Source organism: Odontesthes bonariensis, chromosome 17 (genome assembly GCF_027942865.1).
Source record: "Odontesthes bonariensis isolate fOdoBon6 chromosome 17, fOdoBon6.hap1, whole genome shotgun sequence".
Taxonomy (NCBI): domain Eukaryota; kingdom Metazoa; phylum Chordata; class Actinopteri; order Atheriniformes; family Atherinopsidae; genus Odontesthes; species Odontesthes bonariensis.
Genome location: NC_134522.1, coordinates 23,412,735 through 23,426,322, shown reverse-complemented (window position 1 = coordinate 23,426,322; position 13,588 = coordinate 23,412,735). Strand labels below are relative to the sequence as shown.

Sequence of the window (13,588 nt, the reverse complement as noted above, 5' to 3'; positions counted from 1 at the left end):
GAAAGGAGAACTGAAATAGCAACTACCTCTTTTTTTTTTTTTTTTTTTTTTACACAGGCTGCTGCAAGAGGCAAGCCCTCAATCCAGCCTTCCTGCAGAAAACCACAAGAATAAAAAGGTGCATTCATAAAACGCAAGAAGAGTGTAGACAAATTGTGAAGGAACGCACAGGAGAGACATGACAACACATTGCAGTAAATGTGCACAACAATGGTAATGAAAAAACAATGCTCGATACAGTGTACCTGATGCCGTCGGTGCCAGAGTAAACACTGTTGCTATGGCAATTGGTGATTAATGTATTCCAAGGATTTCCCTGGAAGTCAGTGTTTGAGTGCAGAAATCAACAGCACAGTCATGCTGGAAATGTGAAAAACAGGGAGGCAACTCATGCACAGTAATTTCCATCCCCTCAGGTTAAAAAAAACAATCAACACGAGAGTCAAGACATCAGGAAAACAAATCAAAACACGGCCCACTCGGGGAGTCACGATGAATAATCACAGAGTACAAAATGGAAATTTGGAAATTTGTCTTATTAGACCCAGTTTAGGTTGATAGTTCATCTGCGGCAACACTGGTGAGGCAGAGGATTTAATTTAAGCCAGGGAAAGGGAGCAAGGGTCATCTAGAAAAAGTTTATGTCATTAACTTTCAGCGCACTTCTGTGTAACTAGAGATTAATTCCTGTCACCTCAATCCATTTTCCTGACAGTTTAACTAAATGTTATAATTCCTATGAAAGGGAAATAGAGTAATAGTTCTTAAAAGCTCATCATAATTCCTTTTAAATGCCCCCGCAGACTATGAAGACAATTCCGAACATTTTAGTCAGGGTTGGATGACAAAGAGGAGTGAGGCAGCAAAAACATGAACTCCACCTAAGTCCAATTTCCTTTAGACGACACTAAGCAACAACTGTTTGAGGGCAGCCTCGACATAATCTCATCTACATCTGGCACAAACTTTTGACTCATTTCTTCTCTTTTGCTGCTTTTTCAGCCCGTTAACCTAATTTTCTGCATTAGTCCAGAAAGCGCTGGAACACTGGACAAAGTAAACAGGCCCCAGGATGGCCTGTGTAATCACAGAGCTATTTCAATCATTTCAACCACATTTGAAAATAAGGTCACCCACGCAGTAAACACTGACAGAAAAACCCAGTTTTACATGATGGTGCTCTTTAGAAATGGAATTCACCTATTAGCAGAATTGAGATGGAAATGAGATTTGTGGATTTAGGTTACCAAATGAAGCAGACATTAACTGAAGAGAACATCATCACCGTTATGTCAGAAGGTATAAAGTAATGAGCTGTGATTCTTTGAACTTTTAAATGGAAAACTATTTTAAGCTCCAGTTTAATGCATCTCATGGTCATTTGAGGAATGACAACCAAGCAAATTCACTTATTTCAGATGAGAGGTGAGGTTGACATACTGTGAAAAAAAATTGTAAAATAAAGAAATGGAGAAAATCATCAAAGTTTAGAAGATGGACTCACTGATAAACCAAAACAAAAGAGAGTTCTCGGCAAACATTACAGTCTGCTTATATTCTTACTACTTGGGACAAGCTGTGAAAAAAAGAAAAGAAAAAGCATATTAGCACACAGAGTTGGTATTTGTCTGACATCTTATCCAACATTTGCTTATCTAAAGTCCCTATGCAAGGGCTAGAGTAGTGCCTCTAAATATTCACATATTCTGATTGGTCGGTTCGAGTGGCCTGATCAAATAAAGGCCAAGGCTGTGCATCAACTCTGCTTACGGTTGAAACTGAAAAATGCATTTTACTTGATTCGGAAATTTAAAAAAAAAAAATAACAGTCCCAGAGTGCTGGATGAATAGGGAATGTCTTTATCTATCGGAAACAGCAGACTCCAAAATACCATTAAGAATTATTACAAACAGACTTTAGCAGTTGGTGGGCCGCATACTGGTGTATGGGTTCTGTAAAGCGCATTACAGATAAATCGTTTAAGCCTCCAAGTTGATTCGATTTCATGGAGAATTTAAACACCCAGCAGTCACAGACCTGCCACCTACATCCCTTTTTCTTTTTACCTTTAGTGCATACTACAAACGCCCTTACAATGAAAGCATTACTGCAGGCAGTATGCATACAACTGGGACATATTAATTTGTCAGAGTATCCCGACGTGGAAGTTTGACCCCTTGCTCATGTATCCATTGCATGCTGATATTTGTGATAATGACAAAATGTATGTGATTTGGCATGCTTAATGTCACTGCTGTCTCAACAGCTCAAGCTTGTTTATGCCGCACAAGGGATTGTGAGCCAGAATATCTCCCATTATGCAAAAGAAAACAAGGTGCAGCAGGAGATCGTGGTGTTATTGGCAAGCTTCTGCTTTGCAGATCACCAGCCCACACAAGCATTTGACATACCGAAGCTTTGTTAATGGTCACCATTGATTGGTTTCTAATACCTTATTCAAATCAACTAAATCCAAATTCAAATCAGGAAACTTCATTCATTTCTAGTCCGTCTACACCAACTACCCAGAATTCCCAGATCCAACACAGCATAAAGGGAAGTCACAGAAGAGATGTACGAAGATTTACCGTGATGTTGCCAGGCCCCAAAAATGACACTGCGGCTTAATTTGTTTGCTCACCTAAATTACCAAGTGGTTAACAAGAAGCGTGCGGTATGCAAAATGTGAAAAATGAAGGGAGGCAATAACGTCCAATTTTGTTTGGCATTTGAAGCTACATAAAGAACAGTAAGTCAAGGGTGTCACAGAGATTAGTGGGTAATTAACGTTAGCTTAATGGCTGAGTACGTTTTCTAGCTTGCTAGTTTAATAATGGGGGCTTTTAATCCATATTTCAATTTTTTTGTACTCCTGAGTTATTTTTTGTTGTTAAATGCAACCCCAGCACTTAATGTTTGATCTAGTTCCATTGCACTTAATACTTTTGCAAATATATACACCTTTTAAGAAGCAGTTATCATTTCTGGAAAGTATCTGTTATCATTCTGCATTGATTAGATATTTGGTCAGATGACTTGATAAGGACTCAAAAATTCAAACTTTAGGACTTGGACCCGACTCTGGACTCCCACATCTTGACTTTGGACTTGACTCAAGACTTGAGACTTAACTTGTAACTTGCAAAACATGCTTTAGTAGCATCAGAACTAGGGCTGTTGGTTTTCCTGTGAAATTTGAACATCTGTTCAAACATAGGGAAACTTTGAACATCGGAACCCCATTCGAACAAAAAACTTACAGTATGCAAGTGCTTCAGCCCATAGGTTCTATAGACAGATATGATATGATACTCTAGTGTTAGCTTGACCCTACGCACAACCTGGTAACCTCTCAGTTATAAAAGCTAATGTTTTTACAGTGAGTTGCTACAGAAACGGAGGAAACTAAGATACGATTTATTGTCATACATACACACGAAATTTGTCCCACGAAATTTAACCCATCCATGTTGGCACCTGTTGACACACACATGCACAGGGTCACACACATCATAGAGACAGATGCCATACACTGGAGCGGTGTGCAGCCAATCACAGCGCCCGAGGAGCATGGGGGTACGGTGCCTTGCTCAAGGGCACCTCGGCCGTGACAAGGAGGTGGACTTGTGTATTTATTTCAAATTTGTTCAAAGTGATAGCCTTGAATGGAGTGCATTCAGTGCAACACTATCATTCACCCACCCAGCTTATGAAGTCCAGAACTGACTCTCCTTTCAGCTCTGCCTTGGTCTTGTCTGACTGCTAATTAAATCACCAAGTTAATTAGCCGCTAATGCTTCACTGTGTTGTCAGTCTGCCATTTGACAAGTAGGACGTGGCACACAACGGATTTGAAAAGATTGTAATATTACCATGCAGACTATTCACAATCTCTGACACTCTCTAAAAACCAGGGCTATAATTTTTGTAACAGCTAAACAACTTACCTTGGCTGAAAATTAAATGTACACCAACACCTGTTAGTTTGTGTGGATGCTCGGAGGCTAGGCATGTAAAAATTGACTGTGTCAGCTGTATTGATGCTGCTTCATATCTTTCCAGTTAGCCATTCTTATCGTTTGCTGGATCCAGCAGGATGTCATTTAGTCTGTTTCCTATTACCCAGAGGTCTATTTAGACTAAAGGAACTGCTGAGAAGAATGTCATGTCCCTGGACTAAACATTTACAACAACATCTGAACTGGCCAAGGTTAGTTTAGCTGTACTGCATCAGAGCTGGTGTTTTTCCTCCAGAAGGTGCATCAGAAGAGAAACAAAACAAGTGTTTGAATTCATATCTCAAGAGGCATGTTCCATTTTACAATTAGTATGAATTTCAGGAGCATATGCAAATAGACTGTCAGTGCTGCAGATGCATGAATACTGTTACTGCGTTTTCCTGCTGAGCCCAGTACAGCAGCTGTCTTTAATTTTTCACCTTTATTCACTAAAAGATTTGTTTCTTTTTGTGTTACGATGCTATTTCTTAGAAGTAGTTCATATGGAGCTGAATATTTGAAGAACATTGTTCACAGGCCTGTGTTAAATGAAGCGGTTTACAGTAATGTGCTGTTTATGTCTACACTTTATCATATAACAGACAACTACACGCCCCTGACCTTTGACCGTAGTCCCCGTCACCGACTTGTTCTTTGAGCTCAAGCACGCCAGCTTCATTTCAGGTAAACAATTGCCTATTGTGCCCGCTGAACAGACACAGGCTGTCATATAGCAGCCTTTTTCAGGCAAAGGCAAAACAGATATTATCAGGTTAACAGAAATCAAATATTGTCTGTGGGGAAATAATAGAGGAGTACAAAAAGCAGACAGGCAGGCATGACACTGGGCACTGAAGCATGAGGGAAGTCAGCTGGAGGCAAAATTGATCAGCCTGCCGAGTCACAAAGCATCTCAAATGTATGGTTAGTGTGTGTGTGTGTGTGTGTGTGTGTGTGTGTGTGGATAGTGAAGGCCCTTTATCTGTCCTGTCCCTTCTGTCCTCCAGCACAAGCTGCATCAGCAAAATGGGAGTGCCGGATATCTTGCATAAGGCTCTCCGACTTTACATTCAGAGTACATGGTGCGAGATTCACTGTTATCCAGTGTATGAAAACAAGTGTGAAAGTCAGCCACCTAAGCTTTGGCTCTGTGGATGTCAGTCCACCACTTTGGTACAAAAATAACTGTTGTACAGACTGCTTTTAAATGCACAGATATTCCGGATTCTCAGGTGATGAACCCTAATAACAACCACCACAAGGTTGATTTATCTTAACATTTATGGTGCCAAGAGGATGAATTTTCATGAATCTGCTGATCCATTGTTCCTTTTTACTTTTACTTACCACACAAAAAAGTAAAAAGAATCTTTACTTGTCCGGTAAATCATCATTACTATCGGGGGTGCATGGTTTTTGTTTGTTTTCGTTACGTTTATCTTGGTTTTTCTGACAGAGTTTTACTATCATAATCCTGCAGTTACAATGTAGACAGAAGCCAAATGAGATGCATGTACTTTGTGGACCATACAAAAAAGACACAACTGTGTTACAACTTTGCCATAAGCAGCAAACCAGCAAGCATAATAATACACATACCAGTAAACAGGGCAGACGGCTCATTAAACTTACTTAAATAAGCATGACTCTTGGAATCTGTGCTGCTCTCGAGAGTTGCAGCCTGCTACTATTCAGCAAGTATCGTTACTGTATAGTCTGCACACATGAGGGATGATGTCATAGACAAGATCATCAGATGCCTGTTGCACAGTGTGGCTTGCTTTAAACTTGTACAACAAATCATAGTGTAATTCAGTGTAATTCAGTGTAATCACAGCGTGTTCTGCCTTTAGTTTGTCTGTTCAAGTACTGTTTTGATAAAGCACGCACTTCTCTGCTTTTTTAACTACAAACTAACTCCCTCTTCACCAACTTCCACCTTCAGCTTTGTTCTAAAAGAAAAGTTTAGGATTTTCCTTTTTCTGCCTGCCTCCAGCCTGTGTATCTGCATTTGGCTCATCTAAAAACACAAATCTGCGATAGCAATATTCCTAAAAAGTATTTGGTACAAAAAAACTTGCCGCATACATCTATGGTCCCCAGAGGATGAGTCTTAGTGATTTTACAGATTTTGGGATTTTTACTGCAGTTCCATCATTATCTGGACAAGTCTACAAGTATTTGATTTGCCACTGGGGATGCACATCATCCACATGCTATCAACAAAAAATAAATCAACCCTGACATTCATTTCTCTACATCAGAGGCCTAACAATCAGATATCTGTATCGACATTTGGTCAACATTTGTTGGAAAATATCAGCACACATTCGACATCGGCAAAAATTGCAATACCGTGCATCCCTGGTTGCCATAAAGCCTGGCACAAACATTCATGGTTCTCAGAGGTTGAACCTTAAAGAATTTGCTGGTGCTCTTCATTTTTCATATAGCACTGCAAGCAAGTAAAAGATTGCGAAAAATTTGGAAAGAATTGGTAAAGACATTCATGATCCCAGGAAGATGAATCCCCTGATTTTATCTACAGTGCAACCGGGAGGTTTATATTTGTGGTTTTAAGAGAATTACTGGAGAGTTTGCCATGAAAATTGGGATCTATACTCATGTCCATCATAGGATAACTCTTCTGTTACTGTTAGCATTTTGCTGCCCCTGTCCTAAAGAAACACACCTTTGCAGGGCTACTGGTCTGGCTGTAGCCTCTTAAGTCTTGTTTAAACTCACAAACATTGGTACAGAACAGGCAAGGAGTGTACGACAACAAGACCAACAAAGGGAACAAAAAACAATGAGAAGCTTTAACTGCCTCTCATTCATCCTACTCTAAATTCCTGCAGTGTGACCATCTCAGCCAGCCAGTGGACAAAAGAGCAAGTGTCTCTCTGCAGCTCAAAGCGACATCTCAGTACTCTCGCCTCCAACAGGCCCCAAATACGACAGCCTACTGGCTCCAGCTGCCACTCGAGGGCCCGTTCAATCTGGCTCTGTCTCGGAGTATGGCCCCCGTCTCTAGAAGCACTTAGCCTCACGCCTGTGGGCTGATGTGTAGAAATGCAACCGATGCCCACTTCAGAAATACCAAGATGAAACACAGCTCTTCGGCTTTGGGTCTTCAAAGCAGAGAAGCTTAGGGTGGAGGTCTGAGGAGGCTCTTAGAAGAAACCTCCAGCTGTAGGATTCAGTGTATAATTATGGGAACACATACAGATTCCCTGAACTATGAAAAGGTGCACTGAGTGCTCATTAAATGCCTCTCAAGATAAGGTGACACAACTTAACACTGCATTTCACACTCAGGATGTCAGACAGACACTTCAGAATGCTGCCAATAGCACAAAATGAGGACAATAACAACCCTCAATCTACTCTTGGTGCTCCTTGTACTCTTCCTTAAAATGATAAGAAGCAGCAGCAAAACTAAAGAGAAAACAAAAAAAAAAAGAAGCTGTTTTACCCTCTACAGCCTGCATGAGAACACGTCACCTGGTTTTCAATAATTCCACCACCCGGTTAGGTGCTTAAGAGCCCTCCCTCACCTATGATAGGTGATTATCAAGCATCTCTGCATGGAACAGCACGTGTGTTGAAGTGACTCTGGAAAACGTGAGATCAGTGCAGAGGCAGCACTTTTGTAGGCCTCCCACCCTAATAGGCTGGGCCCCAGAGACTCCCGAGCCACAGTGAGTGGAGGATGAAGAAATTGCAGGGGAAAATGAAAGAATCAAGAAAAGGGCACGGTGCACACGCTGAAAATGAAAATTCTACATGGTTCCATGTGAATACAGTATCTGGGTTAAACAGTAAGGAACCCATGTGAGGTGAACAGATATCAGAAGGGGATTATTATCCTATTCACACAGATCACATGTAAAGTTTTATTTTTAGGCAACAGCTGCAGTTTGGTTTAATTCAGTTAATTTCAGTTCAATTATCTAATAAATCCCGAAAACGGAAATGATGTTGCAGCACAGATGAAAAATAGATCCCAAAAAGGAGGGAAAAAAATTGTCATCAAAAGGATTTGTGTCAAGCTATTGTTGTAGACAGGGCCTCCTGTACTGGCCCTCATTGTAGTGTCCCTGAAGAAGTCTCTGTATGAAGACACTGTATTTTAAACACTATGTTGTGTAGGACGTGTCGTCCATTAGTCTTCAGCAAAAGTATTCATCCCCCACTGCATGTGGAATCCAGTGCAGCGAGGGGTTGATTCATTTTGCCGACAACTGTATTCAACATGCTCACATGCACAATCAGCTCCGAGGGATCCAGAGACGTGCCAAAGCCGGCCCTCCTTATAAATTTATTTGGTTTCTGTCAGGATGGAAACATCACATCAATCTGCAGTAACTCCTGATGATGCTTAACCCCCCTTGAACCTTTTAGTTATTTAAGTGAGTTTGCAAAAGTGCTTCGCCAGAGCAGCTGGCGATTAATTGTAGCGTTAATTGAGCTCAGTTCACATTTCTAAATCTGCGAAAGACTTCTATTGTCTCCAAGCGCCTCTCAGTTTTCCCCACAGTGTCAATAAAAACTCAAATATGAAGGGAAGAAAGTCGGCTTCACTCGTGTAGAAAATGATCAAACTGTCCCGACACGACAGCCTCCCAGCAGGTTGTTTAACAACCTTAACCCTTCGATGCATGAGTGACAGCACCCTACACTCTTCCATAAGTGGGTCAAAAAGGACTCGTGTTAGAATCAATGTGTTTTTATGCTATTTTTGTCATTTTGGTTAAGAGTAATCATTTGTAATATATTTTGTATCATAATTTGTTCCACACAAGAATGATTTCATGTTTGAAATCATTTTATTTTTTAACATTTTTAACACACGTGAAATGTTTTGAAAACTGCAAAAGAAAATTGCACAACACGAATTTATACACCTGTGGCCATGGAAGTGATTGGAACACCTGAATTTAATTATTTGGATGGGTTAGTGAATACTTTCGGCAATATATAGTGAATGTCAAGGATGTTGTACCACAGCACCATTGGGCCACCTCTGTGTTTGACGCTTGCAGGTGTAGTTGCCAACCGTCAGGTCCATGGTGTCTACACCTCCTTTGGTCTGTAGTATATAATGATCTCAGTTTTTTTCTTTCTGCTATTTTTGTCCACCACTTTGCTGTGATGCATTGTGCTCAGGAGCACAACAGCCATTCCTTTTTTCCTGACGTAGCTGACTTCAGTGCTGTGAAGCTCCCTGGATTTAGAAGCCTTTATCAGAGGAGGGATGTCTCTGTCTTGTTCTGCCCTAGAGTCCCCCATGGTGAGATCTTTCTCCAGGAGGTACTATGCAGGAGGCACACTGGTGAAGAAGTTGTCCATGGTGATGTTGCACCCTGTGTTTCTGAATGCACTGCACAACTGCCGGATAATGTTTTCAATTGAATTTCTTCCCCTGGTTGCCTCCCCGTGTATCATCTATTTCATAGGGGACACGTGTGATACACGGACTGATACTTGCCAGTTCTTGTATCACATTCTTCATGTATCACATGTTGCTGTGTACAATGATTTTTAGATTTGACACCTGTGATATAAGCCGCTTTCGGACTGTAGGAACCTTTGGCAGTTCTAATAACCTTTTAATCCGCGGGGCCGTTTTCTCCCGTGTTCGGACATACAGGAACTCGGGACCATCTCCCTCAGTTCCTATAACCATTTTAGCTCCTTCTCCGAGGTCGGGTCTTTTCATGGTTTTATAGAACGCATCTGACAGAGGTGTTTGGTGGTCGGTAGCTACGCCCCATGTCATGCTATCACGGCTGAAATGTTTCCTCATAGGACACAGACACAACCTGCGGGTGTTTAATAAGTTAAACTTACACGTTGTCTCCTTTGTCTGCGGCGCTCTGCTCTCTTTTCTTCCTTCATGAAATGAAAAAGTATCTCCTGACTCTCTCTGTGAGCTTTTCCAGCCTCCATGTTAGACGCCTGATGTGATTGTCCATGATTAATATCACCATCATGCAGACCATAAACACGGTGGCCTCCCCACTCTCCATATTAGCTTCTTGGTGGTGTTTTTTCTACTCTCCTTACTTTTACCGTTTTGTTTTGTGTTTGAATGTAGCGCTAAACGGCTAACGGCTAACACGTCACTGAAGCAGACGGCTGCGCGCGGCGCATCAGTCCCTATCAGGTCCCGACTCATGTGCGAATGCAGACTGAAACAGTTCCGCTGGGGAAGGATAGTTATCAGAACGAAATTCGAGGAGGGTAGTTCTGATAACTACTTTCTTAGAACGGTCTGTCTGAAAGCGGCTTTTGTTGTGTTTTTTTCTCTCCTTATTTTTACCGGGTTTTGCTTTTTTTTGTTTTGTTGTTGAATGTGGCGCTAACCAGCTAACGGCTAACACGTCACGCAGACGGCTGCGCGGCGCATCAGTCCCGACCTGGTCCCGACTCATGTGCGAATGCAGACTGAAACAGTTACGCTGGGGAAGGACAGTTATCAGAACGAAATTCGAGTAGGACAGTTCTGATAACTGCGTTCTTAGAACGGCTCTGTCCGAAAGCGGCTAACGTCTGTGTGGTCCACAAAATATATTTTGCTATCAGTCACAGTTGATCAGAATCAAATGTTCCCATGAAATTCCATAGGAAATGAATACAGGTATTTTTTGGGGGGGGCTTTTATGCCTTTAATGGATAGGACAGTTAAGAGAGACAGGAAATAGGGGGCAGAGAGAGGGGGAACGACATGCAGCAAAGGGCCGTCCGATGCGGGACTCATTAGCTCCAGCTGCAGCGAGGACTATAGCCTCTTGTACATGGGGTGCCTGCTCAACCCACTACGCCACGGACCACCCCAAATACGGGTAATTTTGGAAGCTTGGGGTAGTAATACAAAAAATTTAATTTTGTAAAATGTATGAGATGTGAGTTAAAATTTTAAAGGGCACGATATCAATAACATGTTTTTGGAAGAATAGCTGGAATATGAAATAACAACAACTTTTTGTTAAAAAGATATTGCAAGAAAACAACCTCACCGGGTCATTTTTGAGCCACTTATGCATCGAAGGGTTAATGAAGCCAACGCCACAAGATGAGACGGTTGACGTCTCACCTGGTCAACAGGCCGACTTCCTCCTGTCTAAACTCCGAGACAGCGGCCAATAAAGAAGAGCTAGAGCCTTAAGATTAAGAAAAAAAACCTGTCATGCATCTCATTTTAGTCTCTGAAGCGTCTGAGCCCACGAACACAGTAAAGCTGCTGCTTCAGAAAATCTGCGTTGCTCACAGAACGGACAGACATGCAAGGGTCACCGAGGACTGAATGTGGGACTTTAGTTACAGGAACTGCTTATCTGCTCGTCCATTCTGTTGAATAATATCACAGCCATGCTATTCCGGGAAATGAATTAGTCTTATTTCAGCTAAAAGCCATGCAATGTACTGTCCATTGAAGGTATTAATTTAAGAGGATAGAGAGAGGCTAAGAAGAGACAGTACAAAAACACAACAACAACACATGTATACACCCCCCCACCATCCCATTCTCACATTAATTAAAGCTTTTTTCTTCCCCTTCTCCAGTGGCTGACAGCAGGATGTTAGTCTGACCTCTTCTAATGAGGTTTGACTCGGATTTAATGGCTAAAGGACTGTGGCCATAAACATTATAAGCGAGCGCAATGTTATTCAGAGTTATATTAAGTTCTTACAGCTGCCAGGCTCATAAATCAGCACAAACAGACCCACATGCTCTGAGTGTTTATGCCCATTCATCAATGGTGGTTTAAAAAAAAAAAGAAAGAAAGAAGAAGAAGCTCTTCTAAGTTCTGTAAGATGTACAGGTCGGCTCAGCAGCTCTGGGAGACTTTATCTAAGAGCCCCTCCTTTTCACCACAGTCTGGTTGTTTTCGTCAACTTAATGACAAACAGTCAAGCTGCACCGATCAGACCCGTCTGACTGTGATCTCGCCTCGGTGGATGAGTAAGCTGCAGCTTAAAGTCGTGCAACGCATCAGTTGATCGACAAAGTCAATTTTGACTGTTTCCAGCACCTCGGGTGTGAGGAATCTGCTGCTTGCATCCACCTAAAAATCGCTGCTGAAATTATCCTGTTTGTGTTTTGCGGTAAAAAAATAAAAAATAAAGAAGGCCCTTTACTTTCCATTCACAATTCACCTGACAGCGACACGTTCGGGTTAAAACGAGGCAAAACTGACGTTCTTCATCATCCCCCAACATTTTAACAATCTATGCATTACGGTTTCCTGCCGCGGCTGAAATCATATCAGTGTCAGAGCTCCCGTGTCCCATGATGATGAATGATACTATTAATATAAATCTCACCTGAGCTGTAAATCTGCTTTGCTCACAGCGTGAGCGCAACCTCTGAGTGTCTGAGGGTCACGGGCAGCCAATGGTCTCCATGGTGCAGCCTGGCACTGTGACCTGGCCCATCCTGCAGCGGACTGGGTGATTTCACACCTTTTTTTAAAAAAAAACTATTTGAACATAGCTGCACTGAGGCTGAAGCTACATTGATTGTAAACTGTTTTTTTTTTTATTATTCTGCTGGCCAATTAGCAGCCCCGCGATGGTTCACACACACACACACACACCTTTCTTTATGTGCATCAACACAGTGCTGCAGCCGGCTGAGGAATCCCACTGCAGGGCCTGCACGGGCATCCACTTGGCATGATGGTACAGCTAGCCGGTGCAGCTGAGCGTTAGCAGTCTGACCATTGACAGCCTGCAGGGCTGGAGCCCCGCAAACACTGCCTTTAAAGTTTAAAAGGGACACCGTGATGCCACGGCTGAAGCCACCTACCTCGGGATGCAGTTCGGAGAGGATCCGTCGATCTCCCATGTTGCAAACAGATTCATGGGCACCGGTCTGTTGAGAGCCCCGCTCCCGGGGAAACTCAGCCGGCCGCTTCTCTCCGCCATGGTCCGTGGTGCGGGTGGGACAGTCCGAGACCGAGCTGCGGGTTTGTCAACAGCAGACCGGCGCGGGTCTTCTGCCCGTGTGTGGGTGTATGTGTGTTTCCCCCCTGAACGCTCACGTCAGTACAATGTGGACGGTGGAGGACGAGCTCATTTCTCCGTTCGCGTGGAGCCGGGCAGATCGATGGGGTCCTCTGTGGCTGGGAGGGACTGCAGAGCGGCGGCGGGGCTAAGCGGACCGACCGCTGGGCTTGTTGTGCCTACCACGCTGCTCCGCGGGTATGGGGGGTGGTTCATGCGCACAGCAGGGCAGGGGAGGCTGAGGAGCTCATTGTGAGGAAGCAAGTGTAGGCCATGCGGCACATTTTCAAAGTAAATTTTCGACAAAAAAAAAAGACAAGCAAACTATCAAACTGATATGATAGAAACACCAAATACTAACAATAAAGTACCTTAAAATAATTATAAAACCACCCATATATATACCAAAATGTATTAAAGGTGGGAGTTATGTTGTCCAGCAGGTGTCATCTTAATACGTTTTCTCTTCTCAGTTGGGATATGTGTTGATGGATACGTTTTTTTTTATCTCTGTGGAATACAGCACAAACAATCTGCATATCATTTGTAATAGCCAGGGCAAAAAAAAAATAAAATG

General features: G+C 42.6%; 1 protein-coding gene across 2 annotated transcripts in view; it reads right to left on the bottom strand.

The window, feature by feature from the left end:
- The window catches only part of pacs2 (phosphofurin acidic cluster sorting protein 2), a 71,361-nt gene extending 58,141 nt beyond the window's left edge, over positions 1–13,220 (bottom strand). The window contains exon 1 of one of the 2 annotated variants that reach the window (XM_075448746.1): positions 12,815–13,220. In XM_075448746.1, the coding sequence (XP_075304861.1) occupies positions 12,815–12,933 (119 nt within the window). In that variant the 5' untranslated portion in view covers positions 12,934–13,220. The remainder of the gene's footprint in view (positions 1–12,814) is intronic. The other variant, XM_075448747.1, reaches the window with a different exon arrangement.
- Positions 13,221–13,588: the final 368 nt, after the last annotated feature.